Here is a 26,334-nt window from a genome sequence, read left to right on the forward strand (position 1 = left end):
CTTATAAGTGAACTGTTTCGATTTGAAAACTTAATTTATGCTTCTTTATCCTTTGAATATAAACAGTGTACATGAATTCCAAGTCAAGCTGATGATAACTTTTAACCTCTGTAAATAGCTTCCACAAGCAATTGTGGACACCAGACAGACGGACATACAGACACAATTGTTTATGAGAAATTTGCACATAATTTCTAATTGATGTATTTACATTAAAACAACAAAAGATTTTTAATGGGTTATATTTTAGTTAAAATATGGTAAACAATTTTAAGTAAATTCTAAACTTAAAGATACATTATGGGAGATAAGATAAAGAGATGGCAGTTCTCGCTATAATAGTTAAAAACTAGATAGTGTAAAGGTAATTTGCTGAAAATTTCAGTCAATTTGATCCACTATGAGCCGAGAAAGAAGCGGGTGAATTTTTTGCATAGTCTCGGTCATCATTACTAAAATCATTAATATGAACAGCATAGTCTCGATTATCCACTTTTATTCATTTAATTATCAATAGCCGTTAGTGACATATAGGAATCTAATCCAGCCAACATCGAAGGCTAGCCTTGACATCGAGAGTTTATTATGGTCTGGATAAGTTAATTAATGTCTAATTGATAATTTAGATAACATGTAATAAGCAGATTTTGCTCTTGCATAATGCATGTTTAAGTCTGAGAATGCTTTGAGAACTTGGGGTCTGTTCTTTAATTTCTAGTTGAAATGAGAAACTGAAATAGAAATATGTCTCAGTGTGTTGATTACATGGTATTTAATCTGGACTTTTGTCTAGAAATGATCTTGTCTGTAAAATCTATGAACACAAGAGCCAAGATAAATATTACAACCGTCTCCCGATTTGGCAGAGAGAAATTAATTTGTATCTCCGAAAAGTAAAAAGTCTTTAAAGTGTAAATTTAAGCCTATTGTTGAAACGGAAGCATAAAGAAATGAAATGAAATGAGGTTTAACATGTCTTACTTTTCTGCATCACTCGGGATAATGAAGACTTAGTGAGGGGTATACTAATGACACATTCTACATCATGGATTTAGAGTTTTTGTGGCCCCCTCTCAAATGGCTAAAAATCATGTGGGTTCAATCGAGAGAGAATTTAACGTCCTCTCGACACAGACTATGTCATTTCGAGACTAACATATGGTTTAATTTTATTTTAATAAATTGCTTTGCTCAGGGATCTTTAGCAGTGGGAGGAAACTGAAAGAAAACCCACAAGGTTGGACAGATGGGGAAGGAAATCAGATCTATATTTCTGTAATGCAGTTTTAACTTTCACCAGTCCTCCACACCTGGGTAAAACTGGCAAATAACTGTATTCTTATTGCAGGACAGATTTCTGTAGTTTTTCAAGATGTTGATGTTATCCATATTTGTCAAATTTTAATTCCCTCTTTTTATCTGACAATTCTACAAACTTTATTGGTAAAATTTGATTTGAAAATGTAGTAAATTAGGGATATGAATTATCAATGCAGATTTTGGTGGCCTTTTTTTTATTTTATTATAAACAACTTAATCATAAGCCCAGTTGGTGCAGAAGAGTAGGACATTAAACCCCATTTCATTTCATTTTTAAAAGAATTCAATTCTACAACATTGGTATCAATTTGTATTTATGGAAATTACAAGTGGAGTAATTTAGTGATGTGAATTAATCCTGGTGTTTAGTAGTAGTGTTCATGATTGTGTTTATATATTCCTTTCATCAGCCACAAGCCATAAACCAGGCAGAAGTGAAGGCTAATTTACCAGCACTTCTGGCAGCCGGTTATTTTCTTCTTCCAGTGCAAGAAATCAACTTGCTGTAAGTTGTTGTATTATTGGCTTATTTTATCCAGATGTTAGCTACCTACACTCACTTCACCCCCCTCTTGTGATGCACAAAACCTATAATAGACTGGTCCTAGCTGACAGTAGAATAGAGAGTGAGAGAGATGGACTGAACCACCGACCAACCGGCAGGCAGAAGTAAAAGCAGACGACCTGAATCAATACATTCTCCCGTTACAGGCTTCCTTTGCTTCACTAAAACAGGCAAACTGCAGTCACCTTCAGAACTGATAGATACCCTAAACTTATATAACAGTTTTTAGTTGATATCTACTAGTTTTAACTAGGGTATACAGGGATTATAATGCCCAGATGATGAATACACTAGGGTAAGTCTTGTATATCAACCATTTAAATACCTCAATATGTGGCTTTTCTCTCAACTTGCAGGCAAAGATTATAAATATACTGGAGGTTTAAAGGTTAGCTCTGATGGACTGAGACTAATTTGGTTCCTCAGTAGACATTAATGAACATCAAACCGTGTTTTAACGGAGAAGTTGGTGTAATATAAGTGTTTAAAGACATGGATAACTCACATGGTAAATATTTGCCAGACTATACTAACATTGTGTTTAAAGAGTTTAATCTGTGTTATAACCGGTCAATTGGCTGGATTAACATAACACTGCTGCACTCATTCCTACACTCTCTTTACCCGAATTCTTATTTCTTACATTAGGAAACTTGCCAGTGTCTTAAAACAATATTATGAAACTAATGGATGTTGAGGATGAGATTCTCACATCTTCTATGGGTAGCACTAATGCTTTGAAGGATTTATTAGGTTTAGTTTTGAGGCATACAGCGGAATTTAAACTATTTTGCCTAAGAAAGTCTCACAAAATTTACAGTATAAAGAACTTGCTTTTTATTGTTGAGTTTTAAAAGCTGATTTAACCCATAACAAGACTATTTATTGCATTAAACATACATTATGCAAGAGTTAAATCTGCCTATTGCAGGTCTTTCTTTAGGCCTGAAATGTTATAAAAATTATTAATTAGACATTAATTAACTTATCCAGACAATAATCAACTCTCGATGTCATCGCTAGCCTGCGATATTTACTGGATTAGGATCTGATTTGCTGCTCACCGAGGCTAGGCCGAAAATTCAATTGCTAATTTCTCGATTCAGTGTGGATCAATTTGACTGAAATTTTCAGCAAATTCCCTTTACATTATCTTGTTTTTAACTATTATAGTGAGAACTGCCAGCTCTTTATCTAATCTCACATAATATATCTTTAACTATAAGAACAATATAGCTAAAGATTTAGTGTCTAAGTATTATTACTCATTCCTCTTTAGAAATACATGTATTTGTCCTAGAACATTAATTTGTATAAATTACATGTAATTGCCTTAAAAATAATGCATTTGTACGAATTACATGCATTGTCCAAAAACTGGAACATGTGTCTAAATTACATGTATTGTCCTAAAAAAAAGTGCATTTGCATGAATTCATGTATTTGCCTTACAAATAAAGTGAATTACATGGATTTTTCCTATAAATAGAGCATTTGTACAAGTTACATGTTATTGTCCCAAAACTAGAACATTTGTACAAATTACATGTAATAGTCCCAAAAACTAGTCATTCAAATTTTATAAGTATATTGCGACATAGAAATGATTTGAAAATCGGTTTTCTTCTGCAATATTTCAGTCTTATATTGTGATGAGAACAAATTTGGAAAGTATTCAAACAGTAAAGTCAGGGTATTTATCCTGTCTCATCTCCAGAAAATAAATCACATGTGAAAGCCTGCACTAGATTATAAAACACCAACAAGCAGCGCTAGGAAATTCATTAAACCCTTGAAACTGACCAGCGAAATCTAACAATACGACTTTGAAGACAATTCTGTAACAGAAATGAATTCACAATTTTCCCAGACTCATTAAGGATAATTATAATCTGCCGATCCAAAATGTAATAATGAGACATAAAAAGACAATTCAGAAACATAAAACGAATTCTCAATTTCCCAGACCATTAAGCAAGGACAATTATAATCTACAGATCCAAACTATTGGTTAAATGTATAAATATGTAAGGAAGTAGGGGCAGGAAGGAAGAATCAAAAACTGAAGACATGAACGACTGGAGGTTATTTGTTTAGTTTATGATTCATATATATTCCGTCTGTCTGCGAACGTATGTAGGTCTGTATAACAGTATATGAAGCTAGAGCTATCCATGTCTGTCTTACACGAAATCTTGCCTGTCAATAGAGGGATTATAATTCAGTTGAAAACTTGTGTACACTGTAAACACCTATAGCAGAACAGTTTACATAAAACTGTTTCATTCTGCACCAACCTAATGTAGATAGGCATACGCCATGCAGTGTGCTATAAGCGAAATTTTGCCCAGGGCAGAACGAGGAGTTTCCACCAATTCTACATTGAATTTCAACTGTCAAGGGTTTTTTTTATGTCACACCAACATTTGAAACATGAAATTTACTCAAAGAAAAATCAAATGCTCTTGATGCAAGACAGCTGAAGCCAGTAATTTCAAACTAACCTGGACAGCTAGGTAAGAAAATATAACTTATCGAAGACAGAGAGCTACAATTTTCTTAGTGTACCCACTAACACATACATGTATGCATTCAGACGACAAAGTTAACATTAGTCTAATGATTGCCAGTGCTTTTTAACCAACTTAACTTACATGTCTGAACTAAACAGAATATAAAAGACTAGCAGATCAGTAGGTAATATCTTGATGAATTGTCTAATAGGGTCTGTGGGTTTATTTTTCTGTTAATTTTAAAAATACACAAATTTGGAGATACAAGCTTTAGAACGTATTTTTTGTTTTTAAAATATTCCAATAGGTAACCTACCAAAGAATTTAATTCAAATTGGTCTGGTTATGATGAAAGATATTGAAAAACCCTAATCTGAATCAAACAGTGCACTGAGCATGTGCAGCCTATTTGGGTAACACACAAATGCCAGGAGAGAAAACCTAAACATTGTAAGCCATCAAATAGTAAGATCATTAAGTCGAACACTATCCCAGTGATAAACATGTACATAGACTAACAGTTGATCTCGTTATAAACTAATTATCACATCAGGAAAGAAGCGCAATTAATACATTCTACACAACTAAAGTACTGGATATATAAAAAACCCTGTAAATTACAATGTCTATCCCATCAACATAGTAGGCATTAAGGCTGTTGGACAAAATGTCTGTCATGCATGGAATATGCATGCCTGTCTTTATTACATTGATGGGTGCAGAAAAGTAAAGATGTTAAACTCTATTCCATTCATTCTTCAAATGAGATATAGATCATTAAAAACTAGGTGAGTTAATAAAAGACTAGCCTGTGCAAGAGAATATATTATACACAGTATGTAAATACATGTAGGTTAATGTAAACACTGAACATATGTTTTTTTAGAATTTCGTATTTTTTAATATTCAACAAGACTGAATAGTTAACTTGTTCATGTATAAGTTTTATTTGTAAAGTTTGTTAAATATAAAATCATTCATTAGTAGAAACCTTATAAAGATAAGGAAATGAAATTATTTGATGTGTAACAACATTGATAAACTTCAATAATGCAGCAGATGTTGTGAACTGAATCAAAACACAAGATAAAAACAAGAATTTAACATTAAAATTGTTGGCCATGTCAACATTCCAAAACATATGGCATCCACAGTGACTCAGTGAGTAAGGTACCAGCTTCCTAGGTTCAGTGGTTCAGATTGCGAGCAAAATAAGCAAAAAGTGTGTATTGGAAAATTTGGAATCGATGGTAAGTAGGCAGAAAGGCCACTGCATGGGCAAATTTCCCTCAAAGTACACTACATGGTGCTTTCCCATCTTTGTTACCAAGTTTAGTGCAAAAAAAAGGGATGTAAAACCCCATTTTATTTCACCAATACATAAGTGGGATGTAAAACCCCATTTCATTTCACTAAAACCCCATTTCATTTCACTAATACATAAGTGGGATTTTAAACCCCATTTCATTTCACCAATACATAAGTGGGATTTTAAACCCCATTCCATTTCACTAATACCAAAGTGGGATGTAAAACACCATTTCATTTCACCAATACATAAGTGGGATGTGTAACCCCATTTCATTTCAGTTTCACCAATACATGAGAAATGATACTGTGTATTCCAGAGACAATACATACTGCATGCTCTTCCTCCTACAAACTGCACTTTTTACTACTTTAGGCAAAATAAAGCATATTTTTGGGGTTAAATTTCACAAGCTGGATATTTATACAAATTCACTCATAGACAACTAACATAAAACGGTCAAGTTTCACCCAAAATGTTTTTAACTTTTCAACCCACTTTGTTTTGAAGCAAGTTCTATTAATTTTCCACAAGGACCAAATAAAATGTCTAATCTAAGGGCTTAGGCATATAAATTTCAAATGAAAAATCAATTGACTGAAGATGTAAAGTTTTCTGGTAATCTAAATAATCTGTTTTCTGGAGGAAATGTGTAAAAGGTTTCCATGGAAACTAAGAAAAGACCAGGATATTATTAGAGTTCACTAGATTCTGATAAAAAAAAAAATGGCAATGACAAACTTAAGATTTTATCTGTTACAACGAAATTAATCTGTGCCAGGCTCAGTTATTTCATAACGGTTTAAAGGGAAAGAGAGAGACACACACATACACACAGAAAAATGGGGTTAAACGTCCCATACACACAACTAGGTCATTTCAAGACTAACATATTGTTTAATTTTATTTCAATAATTTGCTTGCACGTAGGTGTCCTTAGCAGTGCGAGGAAAACAAAAGAACAGAGAAATTTAGTTGGACAAGTGACCAGGCTTTATACAGAAAAAGGGTTTCCTTTCTTGTAAAGACCCTGCACCCCAGCCAACTAGTGAAAGTATATTGTACGATGTTAGTCCCGAAATAACCTGGTTAGTGTTGAAAACAACATTCTTTAACTTTAAATCTTGTATCCAAGCTTTAGAAATATACTATTCAAAAAAAGTAGGGGATATTTGATTTTTAAGTGTTATTAAAGTCACCTAATGAAACTGACGATAAAACAAATGACAAAATGAAATGAAGTTCACATTCATCGATTTATTCCAAATGATCGTTAGACTAAGTAAGGCACAGACTGACCATTATAAGGGTAAAATGATACCCGGGGTCAAACAGCAAAGTTACCACAGCATCACAACCAAGTCAGTAACGGGTAAATCCTCCTCTGTTTGCCAAACAAGCATTGATCCGACGTGGCATACTCCTAATGAGACGTCTAAGGTCATTTTGGTCCAGATTGTCCCATTCCTGTTGCAACGCAGCAGCAAGTTCTTGGACATTGGCAGGACGTTGTTGACGTTGACGTAACCTCTGTCCAAGCATGTCCCAGACATGCTCGATGGGGGAGAGGTCGGGACTCAGTGCTGGCCAAGGTAATGTGGTGATGTTCTGTTGTTGGAGGTAACCTGTAACGATCCTGGCCCTGTGACATCTTGCGTTGTCATCCTGGAAGATGAAACGGCGGCCATGACGTCGTGCGAACGGCACAACATGGACTGCCAAGATGTTGTCCCGGTAGTACTGGCCTGTAACACGCCCTGCAACAACATGTAAAGCCGTTCTTCCAGCAACAGTGATGCCTCCCCACACCATAACAGAACCACCCCCAAATCGATCATGTCTGATGACGTTAACGTCTTGGAAGCGCTCGTTTCGACGACGCCACACCCTCCTACGTCTGTCCAAAAAATCAACAGTGAACATTGACTCATCTGAAAACATCACATTGCTCCAGCGTCGATTATCCCAGTGTTGACGATCCCTACACCAACGACGTCTTGCCTGAATGTGATGATCTCTCAAACAAGGGATCACGCGAGGACGTCGGGCGCGAAGGTGACCCCTATGCAGTCGATTCCGAATCGTCTGGCCACTCACTCTCACACCAGTGTCTGTTTGAAGACGAGCGCTGATCTGATTTGCTGTGATGACACGATTTCTCAAGGCCAAGGTACGGATAAATCGATCATGGGCTTGAGTTGTCGCCCTTGGTCGACCTGAGCGTGGTCTGTCCTGTACAGATTGTGTATCACGGTATCTGGACCATAGCCTGCTTATGACAGACTGAGAAACATTCATCGTCCGCGCCACAACCGCCTGTGTTGTGCCGATCTGTAGCATGCCAAGGGCACGTAACCTTTCATTTTGGGTAAGCCGACGCATATCAAAATTTGTTTTCTGGTCACTAAAACAATTAAACTGATGTTTCCACCCTGGAATTCAATGCCACAATGACTGTAACATTCAAAGTCAGAGTCGTGCAAATCTTGGGTTGGACCCCCATGATGATCCCAAGCATCACCTGCATTCCATGCGGTAGCTATTGGTGCGTTTGGGCGTCACATGTAACTGGAAATGTTTCTTCTGTTAGGTTCTATAGTGACTTTTTTCGTAGTCATTTGCATATTTTAGTATTATGCCCCCAAAATCAAATACCCCTACTTTTTTTGAATAGTATATATCCAACCCGTCCCTAAGACACTGATGAAAAAAGGGAAACCATGGCAGAAAATCATAAACTTTCACCGTCAACACCAGATTAGCAAGCCAACGTCTTACTCACTGAGCCACCAAGGGCAAGACACTTGACTGACAAGGGGGAACCACACCGGAAATCACAAACTTCCAAGGCCAACACTATCAAATATGGGACCTCCAGATTAGCAAGCTAACACCTTACTCACTGAGGCACCGCAACACCCGACAATAATGTAAAACCTTTTGAATCGTAACATTTTTAATACAAACACTTTCTGTACTGGCTGACCGTGATATCTTATAAATACCGCAGCACGAATCTATTAAAACAGTATTGTAGAATGTGATCAATTACATAGAAATATTGGAATATGTTTATTTAAGCCAAGAGAAGTATATAAAAATATCATGTATTGATTGCTTGGTTTAATCTCAGATCATACTCATATAAAAACATAATGTATTAAAACAAGACGTAGGCGTGTATCAGGAAATTAACTAACTAAACTTCAGAGCATCCCAGTACGAGCACTGTTCTCAATTTAGGACAGACAGGTCTAGTTTCTTTGGCTACTAGCCAGCTGATACTCTGGAAATCCATGTCCAAACTATTTGCCAATTCAGACCTGATCTCAATTTTGGACAGGCAAGTTGTAATCTTTCTTTGACCAACCAGCTGAGATTTTTTGAAATTCTGCAAGCAGCAAGCAGTAATCTGTGTCATACAGAGAAAAAGAAATGGAGTTTACCTACTCCTGGTCAATACCAGTGGGGAATCGAAACCATCCCATTTGACTCAATGACAGACCTAATGATCTAATATGCACATGCTAAACCACTCGGCCACCAATCACCCTGTGTGTCATATAAATCTAAAGTAGATGGAGGGAGTTTTGTGCTGTAGATTGGAACCTAATGTATTGAGACAGTCAATCTGGCATGGACCCAATTTTAAAGTCTATACATGTAACTAATGATCACGTTTTTTTGTAATTTCTTATTTCATTACCCTTCATATAAAGTTGTCGAGCTCAAAACCATCTATATATTTTTTTGTTTTTAAAGAAGAGAATAATAGGAGTATTCATAACATGCGATCAATTATATAAAAGTGACGTAGGTAGACAAGTTGTAGAATATCATTATGTCAACATAAATATCAATATTCAACCTAATTCTATAGAAATACTGTATCACAGCAGTTCACTTCACTAATGCTCAAAAGCTAGTGTAATTAAAGGAGTGTGTAGTGTAATAGGAAAAAAAGAGCGAGAGAACAAAAATAGAGAGAGAGAGAAAAAGGTAGGTGGGGTGAGGTATTTCAAGACTGACATATCGTTTACAATGATTAATTTTAAACATGCATGTATGGATCTTTCCCCTCACATACCCGTACAATCAAATGACTGTGAATGAGTGAGCGAGAAAGAGAAGGGGGAGAGAGGGAGAGAGTAGGGGTCTTTAACCATGGGAGGACACCAGATAACCCATGAGATTTGTCACTAAACCCTGGCACTTGACCTTACGATCTAAAGGGCACACATTAGATCCATTAATCTTTCAAAAGACAGCAGATTGTTTGGTGTTTTTTATCCATATAATTATAATCACCACAGAGAGAGAGAGAGAGAGAGAGAGAGGGCTGTCTTTATCTGTATGCTATAACTATAAGATGGGTGCAGAGAGAGGGACAGTGGAAATAGATTTTTTTTTTTTTTTTTTTTCAGACTTTTTTTGCCTTTTTATCAATGATTTAGTTGACATGTATAAATACTTTGTTTATTTGTTTGTTAGTATGGGGCTATCGTCTGCTTCTTCTGCCAAGGGTGATATCAGACCCATTAAACTTTTGAAATATTCAATACCTGTCAACTATTCAAATCCTTTAATCACCAAAGTTCACTTTGAGACTGGCATGGCAGTATTTTGAGATATAATGTAATTTAGACAACAAATATTGAACATGGTATGTTAATTAATGCTTGCTAAATTTCTCCATTTTTTTATCTTTTTTACCTGCTTCAGTTTATGCTAATACCTTAAAGGACATCAACAAAAATAATGCATGGTTTACTATTCTTTTACCTTTTCTCTAATGTTACAAAATGTCAAATTCTATTGACCAGGACAAATTCAAATAAAAATACCTAAAAATTATTGAGATGATAATTTCCTTGTAACCATAGAGATGAAGTACATGTAATTAATGAAAATTATCACATTTATTTTTAAACAGTTTTTCCCTATTTTAAGTGCAACTGCCTGCTAAAATTCATTACAATACTTAACAATCCGACATGATTTTATTCAAATTTATCTCATCAGAAGAACTAATTACAGGATAATTAATTTGGGTAGTTGGGTTCATAACAATCACTGTAATTACTCACATGCTACAGAATAATACTGACATTAACACATTAAGTGCTACAGAATAATACTGACATTACTAACAGAATAGGTGCTACAAAATAATACTGACATTACAAACAGAATAGGTGCTACAAAATAATACTGACATTACAAACAGAATAAGAGCTACAGAAAAATACTGAGAATAGAAAAATAAATCCTTTACAAATTCTACAATTTTACAAATCAAACGCATGTTTAGAACAGCAAGAGCATTTATCGGGTGATTTTTATTTCAAGGACATTGGGGTAACAAATCCTGCTACGGTTTGTAATGGAGTGGCATTTAATATCTAATTAATAATCCTTCATTTAAAACTGTTTTATGATCATAAGTTTCCAAATGCTGGATCAATGTACATCAGAGGATATTTTAAATATTGATAAATTAATATTCAAAATCAATCAAAAGATAAGTTGATTTGTTTTATGTCACAATAGCAATATTACTGATAGTCAAGATCAATCATCACCAAATATTGATCAATCAGCATTAATAAATCATTATAGTATATTGATTAACGCTCAGTAAACATTAAACCCATTAGTAAGGTGAGCTACATATAATCCACACGCAATCACAAAAATACTCAATGATCAATATGAAAACCTCTTACAAATGACACGATCATCACTATTATAATACAAATCGTATTCCTACATCAAACAGGACAGTGTATACTTATACTGCTGTCTTTCGCATAATTTTCATGCTAGATTGCAAAACATTCTATTCTAGAAATTGGAATATTCAGAGAGAGAAAGAGAGAGAGAGAGCAAGAGATATTTAATAAATACTCAACACAAACTAAGTAATTTCAGGACTAACAAATGTTACATTTGCTTGTGACCTTATGATCTAAAGTACCCACTACCCCCACTAAAATTCACTTGTGACCTTATGATCTAAAGTACCCACTACCCCCACTAAAATTCAGTTGTTACCTTATGATCTAAAGTACCTGCTAACTTCAACCCCACTAAAACTCACTTGTGACCTTATGATCTAAAGTACCCACTAACTTCAACCCCCACTAAAACTCACTTGTGACTTTATGATCTAAATAAAGTACCCACTAACTTCAACCCCCACTAAAACTCACTTGTGACCTTATGATCTAAAGTACCCACTAAGTTCAATTCCCACTAAAATTCACTTGTGACCTTATGATCTAAAGTACCCACTAGGGCTGCAATGATACGATACTCCATGATATGATATGTATCAATGTATTTTTTTCATTCCAAGTTTACTTAAAAAATAAAAACAAATACATGATATTTAATTGCGACAGGTCACTTTATTGGCCACAGCTTTTCCATCTGGTGTTTTTAATCTTTCCGCCTCGTAATGCAAACTACAGGGGAACATAGCTCTGCATGATAGTTGAATATCGGAAGAAAACAGACGGTTTAAAAAATCTGTACTACCATTTTTACCGAACTGCCGTGGCATGTGTACTGCGGTATACCGTCACATGGTATATCGTTGCAGCCCTAGTAACCACTACACTCAACCCCCATTAAAATAAGATGTGGATCTTTAACTAATAATCTAGCCCTCACAAGCTTCCTGTGCTTGCGAAACAATGTGATATGTGCCACTCAATACAGTATTGATTGTGTGCCTGCAAGGTTAACACAGTGATAGGATGCTGAACTTTAATAATTGAAATAAATTGAAAACACAGTCAGCTATTTAAACTCTAGTTCGTAATCTAATATTACATCATTTTTTCATCAAATTTGTTTTAACTGAGACAACACAATCCTTAATGACTTTTTCTAAAGAAAGTAGTTTATTCAGTCGATCAAAAAAGAAAAGACATTTCCTTCTAGATCAAATAAAATGTTATAATTTTTTTTCTTTTGACATTTTTATTTATTCATCCTGTTAAAGTCATGGTGATTACACATTTTATTGTGTGTAGATATCATTATTTACAATTTATAGCCTATACAAATGTTAATACATAAATTTAATGAGGTATATACAAGAGATAATAAGCCCCATAAAAATTGCAAATATGACATATTTATTTGATTTAAAGCAAAACCCAACACTATTAAATATTGTCAGGGTATTTCTTGGCTTCTTGTAACCTATAGAAATACAGCCGATTTATCTTACGCAAATTTCACAAAATTCACCCATTTCTCCAGTTGTTTATTTGAAAACCTTATTCAAATCGTTTATTTATTTATTTAAGTATAATTAAAACAGAATTAGCAGCATTTCATTGAATTTTTATATTTTGAAGTTTCATTGAATTTTTATATTTTAAAACTGCAGTAAGTCTACATAAACTAGAATAATTTGTTGTTGTTCATTCTTATTGTCAAATATGTAAACTTTGTATATTAATTTTGAAATTCTAACAGTTTAATTTCTTGAATAATGCTAATTGTTCATCTCTATAACATCAAGTTTGTAGATTACCATAGCATGGGTTTCAACTCCATGCAAAGATTGCACGTGATTGTTTTCTCAAAACATGAATACTCACTGCTACTTTAAATGCTTCTATAGTTACTAGTATTTTGTTTTTCGTTTTTAAATTAAGTCTCAAGTCTCTAGAGTATTAACTTTCAAGACAACTCACAAAGTTAAAGACATTTTCCATAAAATATTTACACAGGATCTACAGTATCTTTCAAGGAAATCTCTCTCCTTGCTGACAAGTTAGCCATTCTATCTCATTAAAAAAAATGATACATTTTAACAACGACCAAAAAGGGGGTCAGACCACCAACTAGAAACAGAATTATTTGATCCAGTTTATTTTCAGAATTAAATCAATGCAATAATTTTTTCCCACTAACAAAATGTCGGCACTAATGTACAGTTTGAATTTTGTCCAAGACATAATGTATTAAAGGTTTCCAGAGAAAGAACACTAAAAAAAGACAAATTCAATGACAGGAACTAGATGGTTGCACATGACAGAACCTGAGTTTGTGCCTGACATCATGCATGGCTATCCATACTCACATTAAATGAGTGTACTGTATCTGAAAGACAACTCGTTTCGTATAAATATAAGCCTCTTAGATGCCTTCACACTCTTGAATAATTTTTGACAATTAAATCAAAACGTGTGAAATTTAAAATTTCTTTACTTGGTGAATGACTTGTTACCTTTTTAAATGATCAAAATCAAGGGTATACAATAACAAAGAATCTAGGTAGATAAAAACTTGGAACATATTCACAAAAAATAAATATCCTATCTCACGCGAAAATGAACACATCTAAAGATTTATGGATAACATAATCGTACCATGGAAAATATTTATGGTGCTTTTGTTTATGCACTCAGTTGTGAAATTAGAACTAAACAAAAATTGAAATTCCATTTAGACAAAAATATAAATATTGAATTGGGATGATCTGATGTGTTATTTTGATTAGTCATGGGGTAAAGAAAGAGAAATAGAGTTTAACGTCCAATGGGTCCTTTCGGGACTAACACAGGGTTCTATTTTATTTCAATAAATCGCTTGCGCATAGGGGTCTTTAATAGTGAGAGGAAACCTGAGGATCTAGAGAAAACCCACGTGGTTGGATAGTAATGGGGTAAGATAACCCCATCCATGCCAAGGACATCCGTCCAGCACCACAGAGAAGAAACCACACAAGAAATCTCAAGGTAGTTTGTGGGCTTGCATTGGGATCATTCCTGGTTAGTGAGCCAGCACCCAATTGACTGAGCCACCCATAGTGGTAATATAATCCTGAATAATAGCTACATTATAAATTGATAAATAAAATTCTCAAATTACTTTCCTACAGAGTTATGTGCTACACAATTCTATAAAATTTAACATAACCCATGACACTGTACTACTTTAGATTTAAACTTTTCAAAACTTTTCCTTAAGGGCCCATTTCTCCCGTTTTGCCTAAAGGATATATAATGTTATAGAGGTAATGAATATATGAGAGTTTGTCCTTGTACTAAGTACTAGATTGAGATAAGATGAACTGAGTTTCAACTGTCTAAAAACTAAATAGGTAACAAGTCTTAAAATAGAAACATTTTTTTTTTTATTATTATTTCTATTGTCTTGAGGGTATAATTAACATAAAAAAATATAGGACATTATCTTGGCTGTCCTGTAATTATACTATTAACAATGCTTGACACAGGGGAAAAGTTAGCCTTTTGTCATTTAAAGTTTTTATAATGGTTCTTGAAAATTAATGAGGTAGGTTGGTTTCTGTCAACTCAGTGGTTTTTATCTCCGCAAAACTGAAAGGTACATGTAAATGTAATTTCTTTCTTTTATTAAAAACAGTTTTATAGTATACTACCGGTAATCATAACACTAATATTGGTATATGACATGTTGCTGCAGTATTAGATCATATTGCAAATAATATACGTTACAAATGCTCTGTATGGTTTAAATGTTTGCGTGTTTGTGGATGGTACTTATCAAGGACACACATAAGGATTTAAACATTATAATTGAAGGCATCACCTTATATATGATAGAAAGAGGGGAGGAGGGAACATTAACACATACACTTCAGATCATAAGGCCTGTCATGAAGTCATGTGGGTTTGTTTTCTCTAGATTATCTCCACTGATAAAGAACCTTCACCCATACAAGAGTTATTGTAATTAACATACCTTGTATAGTCCCAAAATAACCTAGTGTGTAATGCATTTAAACCTTGTTTCCCTATCTCTCTCTCTCACATGGCAAAAGATTATGTTTCAGAAGATATTCAGTAACAAAATATGCAATAATAATAATATTTTTACAACTGTGTTAGTGATTAGAAATAATTATGCTTTCTATAATGAAATTTACTGTTTACAAGCTGATCATCCAGATGCATCAGTCAGTAGTTGCCGTAAATGATAACACAATTTTATCAGCCCTATACAATGTACATTTTTTTATAGGTAGATAAACGATTATCTTGAAGTGAAAATAGATAGGGATACACATACATGTACCCTTTATCATTTACAGGGGTTAAAGATCAATGATATACAAATAAAATATATAAATTCTAAATACTGATAAACTACTTTATACATAACCGGATATTTATTTGTTTTGATAAATATCATCCCTGGTTAGTACATGTAATTAGATACTCTGTCATTCATGCAAATATCTCTTGGGAAGTCAATGTATCAGTTAAAAGGCCTGGACTCTGTTTCTGAGAGTATATGTAACGTATGCAAGGTAATTTATATATAAACAGCAAAGTAAGGTATGCACTATGTATGTATGAGTTTAAGGTAGTTTATATATAAAGATGAATACATGAGTTTAAGGTAGTTTATTAGATGAATATGTGAGTTTAAGTTAGTTTATATATATAAAGATGAATACATGAGTTTAAGGTAGTTTATGTAGATGAATATGTGAGTTTAATTAAGTTAGTTTATATATAAAGATGAATACATGAGTTTAAAAGTTAGTTTATATATAAAGATGAATATATGAGTTTAAGGTAGTTTATATATAAAGATGAATATATGAGTTTAAGGTAGTTTATAGATGAAGATGATGTGAGTTTAAAAGTTTAAGTTAGTTTATATATGGAGATGAATATATGAGTTTAAGGTAGTTTATATATAAAGATATATTTGAGTTTATGGTAGTATATCTCTAAAGATGACCTAATCAAAATGTTTCAAAGGAATTTAGCAATTTTACTGGAAATACACAGGACACTATTCCTGGTTACCTGGTACTCTTTATTAATGGGCTCAGTAATAAACAGTAATTTTATTACATAGTATTGTGTTCTGTATATGGCCAATTTACTTGTGTGGAAGTCTTAAATGTGATTAGTAGAAAGGCCTTGCCCTTGTGGCTGGAATCATACATGAGTTTTTATATTAAAATGACCAAATTACGTACAGAAGTCTCAGGTGTTCATCATGCAATAAAGCCCTTGAAAAATGAATTACATTATCTGTTAAATTTGTAAGCATCGGTTTTTTATTTAAATGACCAAATTACATGCAGAGGTCTCTTGTGAATTACGTTATTTTGTTAAATTTTTAAGCATGAATTTTAAGCTTGCAAATAACTGATCAAGATTAATTTGATTAAAAAAAAACAATAACAAAAAAATAACACAGTAATGCATACTTTTTTTTTTAAGAAAAATACTAAAAAGATACCTTTCTGACTATCCTGGTATCTGGATCTTTTGGAATGTATCATTTATTCAAATAAATATAATCTGATTGCAATCAAAGTACTTCTTTATTTACAAAAAAAAAAACCCCAAAAATCCCTACAAGTCTTTTATTTTATTTTTATTGAAAAATGCCCAAAAAATCAATATTTTCCATTATATCTTATTCTCACACTCTCTTTTTTTTCTATCTATTTTTGCGATTAAATTAGTTTTTAACATGGTTATCATCAATAATCTGATTAAAGACTCATATTTTCCGTGAATCAAATCAAAATATTAGTATTTATAGATCACAATTTTAGTTGTCATGGTAACAAAGTGCAGGAACAAATGTAGATTACTTGAATCCCCCTAAAAATTGCCACAACAAATGCTATATTTACTTAATAAATGAGAAAATAAGAAGCCTATTTAATAATTCCATTAGTTGACATTAATGTCATTGATTTTTACTAATTGGTTTGATTTATATGGTAGAACAAATCCGTAATCCTCTTACTTGCTATCTTGTCCAACGTCAAAACCAGAAATTCTTTTAATATATTTCTTGTCAAGGTTCAAGGTGGAAATGGGACATCAGATAAGGGGCGTACAATTATTCAGGCAAGCTTATAGAGATCAAGTTTAACTCTTTAGTTCTTGGTACATGTAAATAATGATAACCCCAGTACTTTGATGTAAATTGGAGAAAAGCTAACTCCTTTTTTCATTGAGTTTTGTAGTTTATTTTCTATGAAGCCCCTCTACACCACCTCAAATTACTTGAGCGGCAGAAGAATCGCTCAAATAATGATTAAGCAGCTTTAATAGAAACAAAATAAAATGAAATGGTGTTTAACATCCTACTGTTCTGCACCGACTGGACTAATAAAAACAGCGTAATTTAAATAAGACAGAATCTGATTTTCTATGGGAGAAATGTCTTATTAAAATAAGATACTCCATGTTTGGAAAATAGATAGTGTTCAAAGACAGAATCTGATATAAACATCTTTTAGATAAAAACGTGTCTTATTAAAATAAGATATCTGATGTTTGTAATATATACACAATAGTCTAATAAATCTGACAGAAAGTGGATATAGAACACTGATTGTATATTGATTTAAATATTGTAATATACACCGATACATTAATCTAAGTGTCTACTACTGTAACATCTTTACCTATACATCAATGTTTCTCTTCTATTATTAATGTTTGACTCGGGGAACCATTACACGGCTAAAGTGCTCTTCAGACCTTAACTGACAGTTCACTAAACAACACTTTCAGACAACTTGACTATTATCTGAGACTCAGACATTAGTGAAGGGGAGAGAAAAGAATAAGACTAGCAATTTTCTCTCTAATGACTTCAAATGTTAAAATGCATTGACATTTCTTGGCCTATAAGAATTTTTTTAACATTCCGATGATCTAAATCTTTTTAACCACAATCATCTGATAAAAACATGGAAGAGGTTTTCAAGACCTGTTCAATTATTTTCTACACCTGTTCAAAGGAAATCTATAGGCTGTGAATCATGCATGCCAAATGTGTACATGGGACTTCAGTTTTTTTTGGTCTCATCCAAACAACCATACATTGCATCTGGCCTGGCCCTCAGTCCTGCACCATTGACAAGAAGGAACATCAGAAATTCCTGATGAACTTCCTAGGCCAATGCAGGGATCAAACACAGGACCTCCAGGTTAGCGAGCCAACGTCTTAACCACTCAGTCACCCCCGTAGCTCCCCTGAAACAAGGGTCCAAACGTGTAGCACCACCCATACAACCCATCGATGAAGGGGACAATCCTTGCCTTAATGAAACATAAATTTTCTCTCTAAGTTCATCTGAAAATCAGTCTACTGGTAAAAAAAAACCTCAAAAACAAAAAAAACCAAAACCCCAAAACAAATATATTTTTAAGTCTTTCATTAAATTAATCCACATTTGTTTTTATAATTTCAGGTTCAAATTATGATGTTATTACAACAGTAGTCATGTTATATAGCTAAATCTAATTCTGATTGGTGGTTGCTAAGCGATGGATATAAGATCAAGATGGATGTCATCACTATGGAAACTACTGCTTTTACTATCAATTATAAACATTGTGTCTGGTTGTCCAACTCCATGCACCTGTACCATGTTGCTAGGCAACAAAAAGCTAAGCAACCTGTTGCTGAGGACCCACTCAAGAAATTCTAGCGGAATGGAGTTGGTGTCCTGCATCAACCAATCACTAACAGATGTACCAGTAGGTTTACCAATGGAAGTCATTTTTCTTGACGTTAGTTACAATCAGTTGGTTACCATTGGCAATGAGTACCAAAATTTGACACATCTAAAAACTATAGATTTTAGCAATAACAAATTCAATTCTATGGACAATGAACAGTTTTATAATCTAGACACGCTACAGAAACTAATACTAAAAGAAAATGGTATGACCAAAATTCTGTCCAACACATTTCAAACTTTATCAAATCTGGAAAACTTGGATCTGTCTAAAAATCAACTAATTTCTCTCAATGATGAAATGTTTAACGGGCTAGGAAATTTAAAAGCATTAAACATGAGCAGAAATCAAATAACTAAAATAAAAGGGCTGACTTTCACTAAACTCAAGAATTTACACAGTCTAGATTTAAGTTTTAACTCACTGGAACTTTTGCATCATTACATGTTTGATGGAATGCATGAACTCAGAATTCTAAATCTATCCCATAATTTTATAACATATATATCGGCCCATGTTTTTAGATCTCTAAAAAGACTTGAAGTACTAGACTTGTCTCACAATGTACTCAGATCAACCAGTGATTTTATGTTTAATGGTATATATGCCTTACAGTATCTCGATATATCAAACAACTTTCTAGAATATATCTCTGACTTGACATTCAACAATGCAACTAATCTAAGAACGCTACACCTTGACTTTAATTCTATCCCACAATTCAACATTCCACTATTTACCCACTTACGTAAGCTTGAAATCCTGACTTTGACGCACCAACCTTACCTAACAAACCTGGTCTATAACACATTCACAGGACTGGATAACCTAAAACACCTTAATCTAAGTCTAAATCCACGACTCTCCTTCGTCAACCCACATCTCTTTTCAACGTTACCTAGACTACAAGACCTTGATCTCCACAGAAACAATATATCATATCTCTCAGCACTTACATTCCACTTTAACCTCAACTTGACCCATGTTGACCTTTCCCAGAATCCATTTCTGTGCAACTGTGATATTGCCTGGTTGGCAAAGATGCTTCGACAGAACAGCTCCATATATGGAGATGGTACATTGACATGTGCAATAAATGATGATGACATCATTCCAATCAGTTCTGTGACCAATGATACTTTCCCATGTGCCAAAGTGACACAAAATATTACTCAGAGCAGACGCTCTTATTTCAAACTCGGGTCAGCTGCTCGTATTGAATGCACTGTTGCCTTGGATCCAACCATGTTTATAATTTGGACAACACCTAGAAAAAAGACACTGATTTATCATGCCTTTCATCCAGATGCCACAAAACACCATCCCGATCCAGACTACGTTTACACGAAAAGAGACTGGATAAACAGTACTTCTTATCATTCGGAGATGTTTTATCGAAAAGATCGTGTGATTTTACTATCTGACGGTTCATTGTTGATAGATTACGTACTGCGTAGTGATACAGGACCTTACACTTGTGAAGTCAAAAACGCCTATCATAACGTCACACAGAAAATATTTCTGTGGTTGGACCAAAGCTGTTTATACGACGTACAAATATGGAGTCTGGTCATTGGTGTCTGTTGTGCCACGTCTTTCTTTATTTTGATTCTCATCTACACCGTCATACGTCAGTGTACAATACGTGTCATTAATAAGCGACGTCGTGACGCAATCCGACAATTCTTGGAGAATGTGGACATATACAAGCAAAATCAAATCACAAGAATTCGTGAAAACTATAGCAACCAGCTTACTAGAGTAAGTGACCATTATCATAATCAATTGGAGCGATTACGCGGTAACTACTCCATGCAGATGGGTCGTGTGAAAAGAGGTTGTTCGCACCAAGTTGACAAAATACGTGATAATTATGGAACGCAGAAATGTCGATTGAAGGACTACAGTTCTCATCAAATAGAGCAGATACGATCTGCATATAACAATCAGTTATTGAGAATAAGAGACTATGGTTTGCTTCAGTTTGATCGGCTCCGCGAAACATGCAAGCTACAGCAACAGAATGTTTTAAAGATTCTAGAAACTATGAACATCGAAAACTGTAAAAGTGTAATTGAAACAGAATGCATGAGGACAGAGTCAATGATTTTCGAAACTCCGTTTGTGAACGATGATGATATTCAGGGCCTGTCTTTAATTGGTTCAGAGTCAGACTACATGACGGCTTCGGATGACTCGAAAAGTAATGAAAGTCCAACTCCGGAAGTCGAAACTGGATCTCCAAGAGATGACATTAGTCTGGATGTGGAGGAGGTATTTGATCCAGTTATTTTTGCAGAGGCCGATTTATATTGTGACAACGATATTGAACAGGAACAGGAAGTAGTTTCTGACATACCAGGCATTGATCTAGGTGATATTTCTTTGCATACGATAACCTGAACAAATAAAATAATTATTGTTTATGATTGATTATAAATATAACAGAAGAGGTGTATTTTGTTATTTTTTATGTGATATAACTACGTGTAATTAAACCTACAATGAAATTATAGTCATTTTAATACTAAGTATTTTTATTTTTCATTCAAAATACATATCTTTATTATAAATATTCAAGTGCTTGTTGTGAATAACATACTAAACAAATTAATACACCTATATCGCCAGAAATGTACCATGTAAGTTTATTCTTTTCGAAAAATTTAAGAATAGGATGCTTGAATTATGCAAAGATTCAGCTGTGCGAACTGCAGTGTTAATAATTCTGAGGTTTGGAAGATACTGGGAAATTTGTAACATTTATAAAATCATACATCAGAGAGAAGTAAATGAGAACAATTTGGCCTACATTAAAATATTGTAAGTTATCATGAATTATGCCACAGAAAACTATGAGGACCTTTAATTCATAACTTTAGTACAGAATTTTAAACAGGCATTATACAAGGGCTACATCTGCCTATTGCAGGTCACTGGCCCTCAGAAGTTACACATGAATGTCATATTGTTTGGTAAGCTGTTTGCTATAGTAGAAGTTTTCATACTTGAGGCTCTGCTACACCAACATACTTTAATTTGTTCACTTTATTCATGTTTTGATTTCATACAATATATAATCCCACATTAATTTTGTGATTTTCAATTAGGTCGGGGACAATTTATGACCAGGCAAACTTATAAAGCAAAATATTTTGTCAATCCATTACATCATTTTTTTTTTTAAATTTGAGGTTTTTTTTAAAAATGTAATTTGAGGTACCGGTATTGATTTGAAATTTTTAAATATTATTTGACAATTCTATTTACATACTATAGAAACTATATTGCAATATTTTGTTAGCAGTAGATATTGGTATATTTTGTAAGCCCTAGAAATAATTCTTGGTCAATTTTCATGCTGAAAACTTTCTGATTTTTTTAGTTAATTGAAAAATAATTTGTGCAATGAGTAAAATTATTACACCACAGAGATTACTGTTTATAACAATGTTTTAATTCTTTTATCAGATTTTAATCTTTTAAGTGGAAATTAGAATTTGCGATTTTCTCATATTTTATCTATTTGTTTAAAGGGACAATAACACTCTTGCTGGCTTGACAGCTCCAGAAAATAAAAAATAGCCTTATTCTAAGTACTAGATGTGTTAGTGTCCTACCTGTTGTGTAAATTATTCATTAAATCCTATTTTACTTGTCCAGAGGGTTCAAAAATATTTTTAAATCCAAGCCACATTTGGAAAGGTTTACGTTGGGCTTTTCAAATCATTTAGTTGCATTTTTCCAATTTTTTAAATTAGGTGGGTTAAGATGAAATTTGTATCATCAATTAATTGGAATATTGTAAAATAGTACAATTTGTTGACCAGAATAAAGATTGGGACATATTCAGTTACAACAAGAGTGGTATTGAGCCTTTAAGAATAAATGCTGTTGTGAGACAATTCAATATTTAATCAATTACTGAAGATTCTCAAGGGCATATTCATTAAATCTTAAAATATTCTAAGGATCCAACCTTTGAATTGGATGAAATTTAAAATCTTTTTGTACAGGGCATAGTTTTTTTTAGGTGGCATTATTTTTGTGTGTGAAAAGAATGTCATATTTTGTCAACACACTTTTTTTCCTCTTTAGTATTCTCCAATGAACAGGAAAAATAAAATCCTATGGTAAAGGAGTTTATTTAAACTTTGTCATATTCATAAAAGAATGGTATCTTTACTTTATTGTCAGCCAGTGAAAATCGATTAAGATCATGCACAGGAATGAAATAGTCACAGCAACATATGACAATTTTTATTTCTATATTACTATTAGGCGTGCAGAGTGAGGGTTAATTTATTTCCTGACAGCAACGTTTCTTCTACTTTTCTTCAGATTCGAACCGCGAAGGTTTCTTTTATAAGCATGCTAATGTGAACACAGTTTGGACCTCACATTTTTGGTCCCATCTAAACGACTAGACACAAATGAAAAATATTTGGAAAAATACCAAAGGTTGTTCTCAGCATTTGTCGAGATTGATCAAGTATAAAATGTGGCAAGTGAAATAATATCATCTGCTATTTTTCAAATAATTTAGACGTAGTCTTCCTTTTATTTGACTATATTTATTGGTCAGTTATTATGAAAGTGATATATATATTTAACATAGAATGAGTACTGATTATATGTATGTAAGAGAAGCAGAGTGTATAATAGAATTATACTAGAGATGATGTACAATGATATTCTATATAAATCATATTAAATTACTGTATAGAGATTTTCTTCTTGTTATTAAACTATTAAAATAATATTATTACTCTTATATTATCTATCATCTGTGCCTGGGTTTGTCTGTTTGGGGATGAAGCTTCCCTGTGACTGAAATCTAGGATACAAGGGCAGATCAAGTCTGGGAATTAGATGAGGAGAAAGGGCTTTGATGGCCTAGTGGTCCAGAGTCTCACAATTTGAATTCTAGCTGGCTTTGCAGTCTTGGTAACAATCTCTGGTGTGAGTGTATGTGGCCTTTTAAACCTCGCGGGTTTACTCTGGGTTCCTTGTACAGGAAAGATCCCTGCGCGTGTGCTAAGCATAATAATATAAGACAACTTGTCTGCGATATCACAATCAGTGGAAGCGGACATTAAACACTAATAGAAGAAGAATGAGAATGGTAGTGTTGCACTACCACTCACTGATTCCGAGTTATACCACTTCCAGTTCATGGATCTGGCCATTAGAACTGCAGCAAGATTATTGTATGTGGCTCCCAAAGAACCGTAAATTTTTTTAGAGGAATGCACAAGTCAATTTACAGAGTACAGAAACAATCAAACTCAAACAGTGCAAGATGTATATTATTGGACAGACTACTTCATGTTCAGTACAAATTAACAACAATAATGACAAGTAGACCTCTAGGGTTGTCTGCCCCTACTTAATAACTAGTATTTGAATTCAAATTAGTCTTTAAAGCTATTAGAACAGAGGTTTTAGCATTTTCATACAATATCAATTAAAACTGTTTTTGTCTCCTAAGAAAATGTACAAAAAAATGATCTAGAAATTAATCATATCAATTAACTCAAATATTCAAAGAGCATTTGAATAATAATGAATAATAGTAAAAAAAGTATTCAGTGTAATCACTAATGGCAGAGTCAGAGACTGTAGAATCAGAATTGAATCAATTTTTCAACACCAAGAAATACAATTATTCAGTATAGAATTATTTCTGCAGGATATTTGATATAATGATGAAGAATATTTTAATAGCAAAATGAGCATTAGGTGTAACCACTACTGACTTAATCTGAAAGACTGTGATGTAGATGACAGATGGCATGTGAATAACTGTAAGCTGCATGGTGTGTTATTCTGACATTAACCTTTAATGGAGTTTAAATTAATGCATGTGGTTGGTTTATTGATCATAAAGCTCAAAAGGAGCTTGCTAACCTATGTATAATAAAAATGAAAAAAAAACAAAAAAAACAAACAAATGTATTGAGACCTGAAATAAAAGTCAGAATTGAAAAAAATGAAAATAGATCAGAAAAAAACATTTACTAACCTTTAAATTTGTTCTGTTCCACACAATGACCTCATGACCTGACCTCAATAAGTTCATCACCATGCCCTGTCCCATAATACCGAGTCCCAGGAAGCCAATACGTAGTGGTGTAGGTACCACACCCTTACTGCTAGTAAATACACCTTTGTTTATAAGAAGATTTTCTTCTATCTGCGTTGATGAGGACACAGCTACACTATTAGATGTAGTTGTACTTGGCACTTCCTACAGGAAAATCATTATTTTATTTACTATAAATGAATGGTAGATGTGGGAAAGGGCAAAATGTCCATCTTAGACCCCAATCCCTAGTTTATTTGAACTGGTTTTCCAGATAAATTTCACAATGGCGGCATTCAACAGAGGTTGCCTAGCAACAAAGTTCAATCTCCAAAATAGTGACAATCAAGTGAAAAGGTTTTTTTGGGAGGCCAACTGCATAAGCAAATATCTCAACCAACCATGACAACTCAAACATATTTGTTGCGTTTAATTAAGTCACAATTCTACTCACACCACAGACTGACAGAACTGTGAAAAGACTGAATTGCACTTCTTTCAATCCTGGACGTTCTTGACTGACAATTGAGCATCCCCTTACAAATTTATAAAGGACAACAACTCATGAAGTAACTACCGGTATAAGAAATAACAACAACTTCTTATGCATCTTCCAAATAAATAAGCCAACAGTGAGGCTGATGCACAGTGCCTCAATCACAAAATTAATTCTGCATTTATCGTTTTGTAAAGCATCAAGCAATCAAACTGCTTATCTATACTTAGCTTAAAGTAGCTAAGTCTCTAACTCAATATCATCCAAAACCTTTGACATTGAAAACACGAATTATTTGTCAATTTTAATCAACATTGATGTTGTGATCTTACCGGGAAAAGATGGGCTTCCGATGTCCAATATTTAAGACAAAATAAACATTTTACCATTGGTACACGAATCGTGTACCATAATGCGTTTCAGCGCCATTTGTAACAAGCGACTCGAAGAACGAGGTTAGACATATTCCACAAGACATGTCAAACTGTGACCCCATATTCTTATCTGGAGGGCATGCACAATAAATACTATC

At 33.6% G+C, this 26,334-nt stretch overlaps 2 protein-coding genes across 5 annotated transcripts in view; one reads left to right on the forward strand and one right to left on the reverse strand.

Annotated features, from left to right (window-relative positions):
• Nucleotides 1-26,334, reverse strand: part of LOC126830027 (uncharacterized) — a 52,250-nt gene that overhangs the window by 12,375 nt on the left and 13,541 nt on the right. For all 3 annotated transcript variants that reach the window (XM_050560243.2, XM_050560244.2, XM_050560242.2), the window contains one exon: nucleotides 25,247-25,471. In XM_050560243.2, the coding sequence (XP_050416200.1) occupies nucleotides 25,247-25,471 (225 nt within the window). The remainder of the gene's footprint in view (nucleotides 1-25,246; nucleotides 25,472-26,334) is intronic.
• Nucleotides 1,958-23,983, forward strand: LOC126830024 (leucine-rich repeat-containing protein 15). 2 transcript variants are annotated; one of them, XM_050560234.2, is made up of 2 exons: nucleotides 1,958-2,180; nucleotides 18,951-23,983. In XM_050560234.2, exon 2 carries the CDS (start codon nucleotides 19,027-19,029, stop codon nucleotides 21,622-21,624), a length of 2,598 nt encoding a protein of 865 aa, XP_050416191.1. In that variant the 5' UTR covers nucleotides 1,958-2,180; nucleotides 18,951-19,026; the 3' UTR covers nucleotides 21,625-23,983. The 2 variants fall into 2 exon arrangements, with proteins under 2 accessions (XP_050416191.1, XP_050416194.1); XM_050560237.2 differs by lacking the exon at nucleotides 1,958-2,180 and adding an exon at nucleotides 16,004-16,022.

This window comes from Patella vulgata, chromosome 8 (assembly GCF_932274485.2).
Source record: "Patella vulgata chromosome 8, xgPatVulg1.2, whole genome shotgun sequence".
NCBI lineage: Eukaryota > Metazoa > Mollusca > Gastropoda > Patellidae > Patella > Patella vulgata.

Coding starts and splice junctions, on each gene's coding strand:
- LOC126830024 (XM_050560234.2), top strand. CDS start 19,027: ATGGATATAAGATCAAGATGGATGTCATCACTATGGAAACTACTGCTT.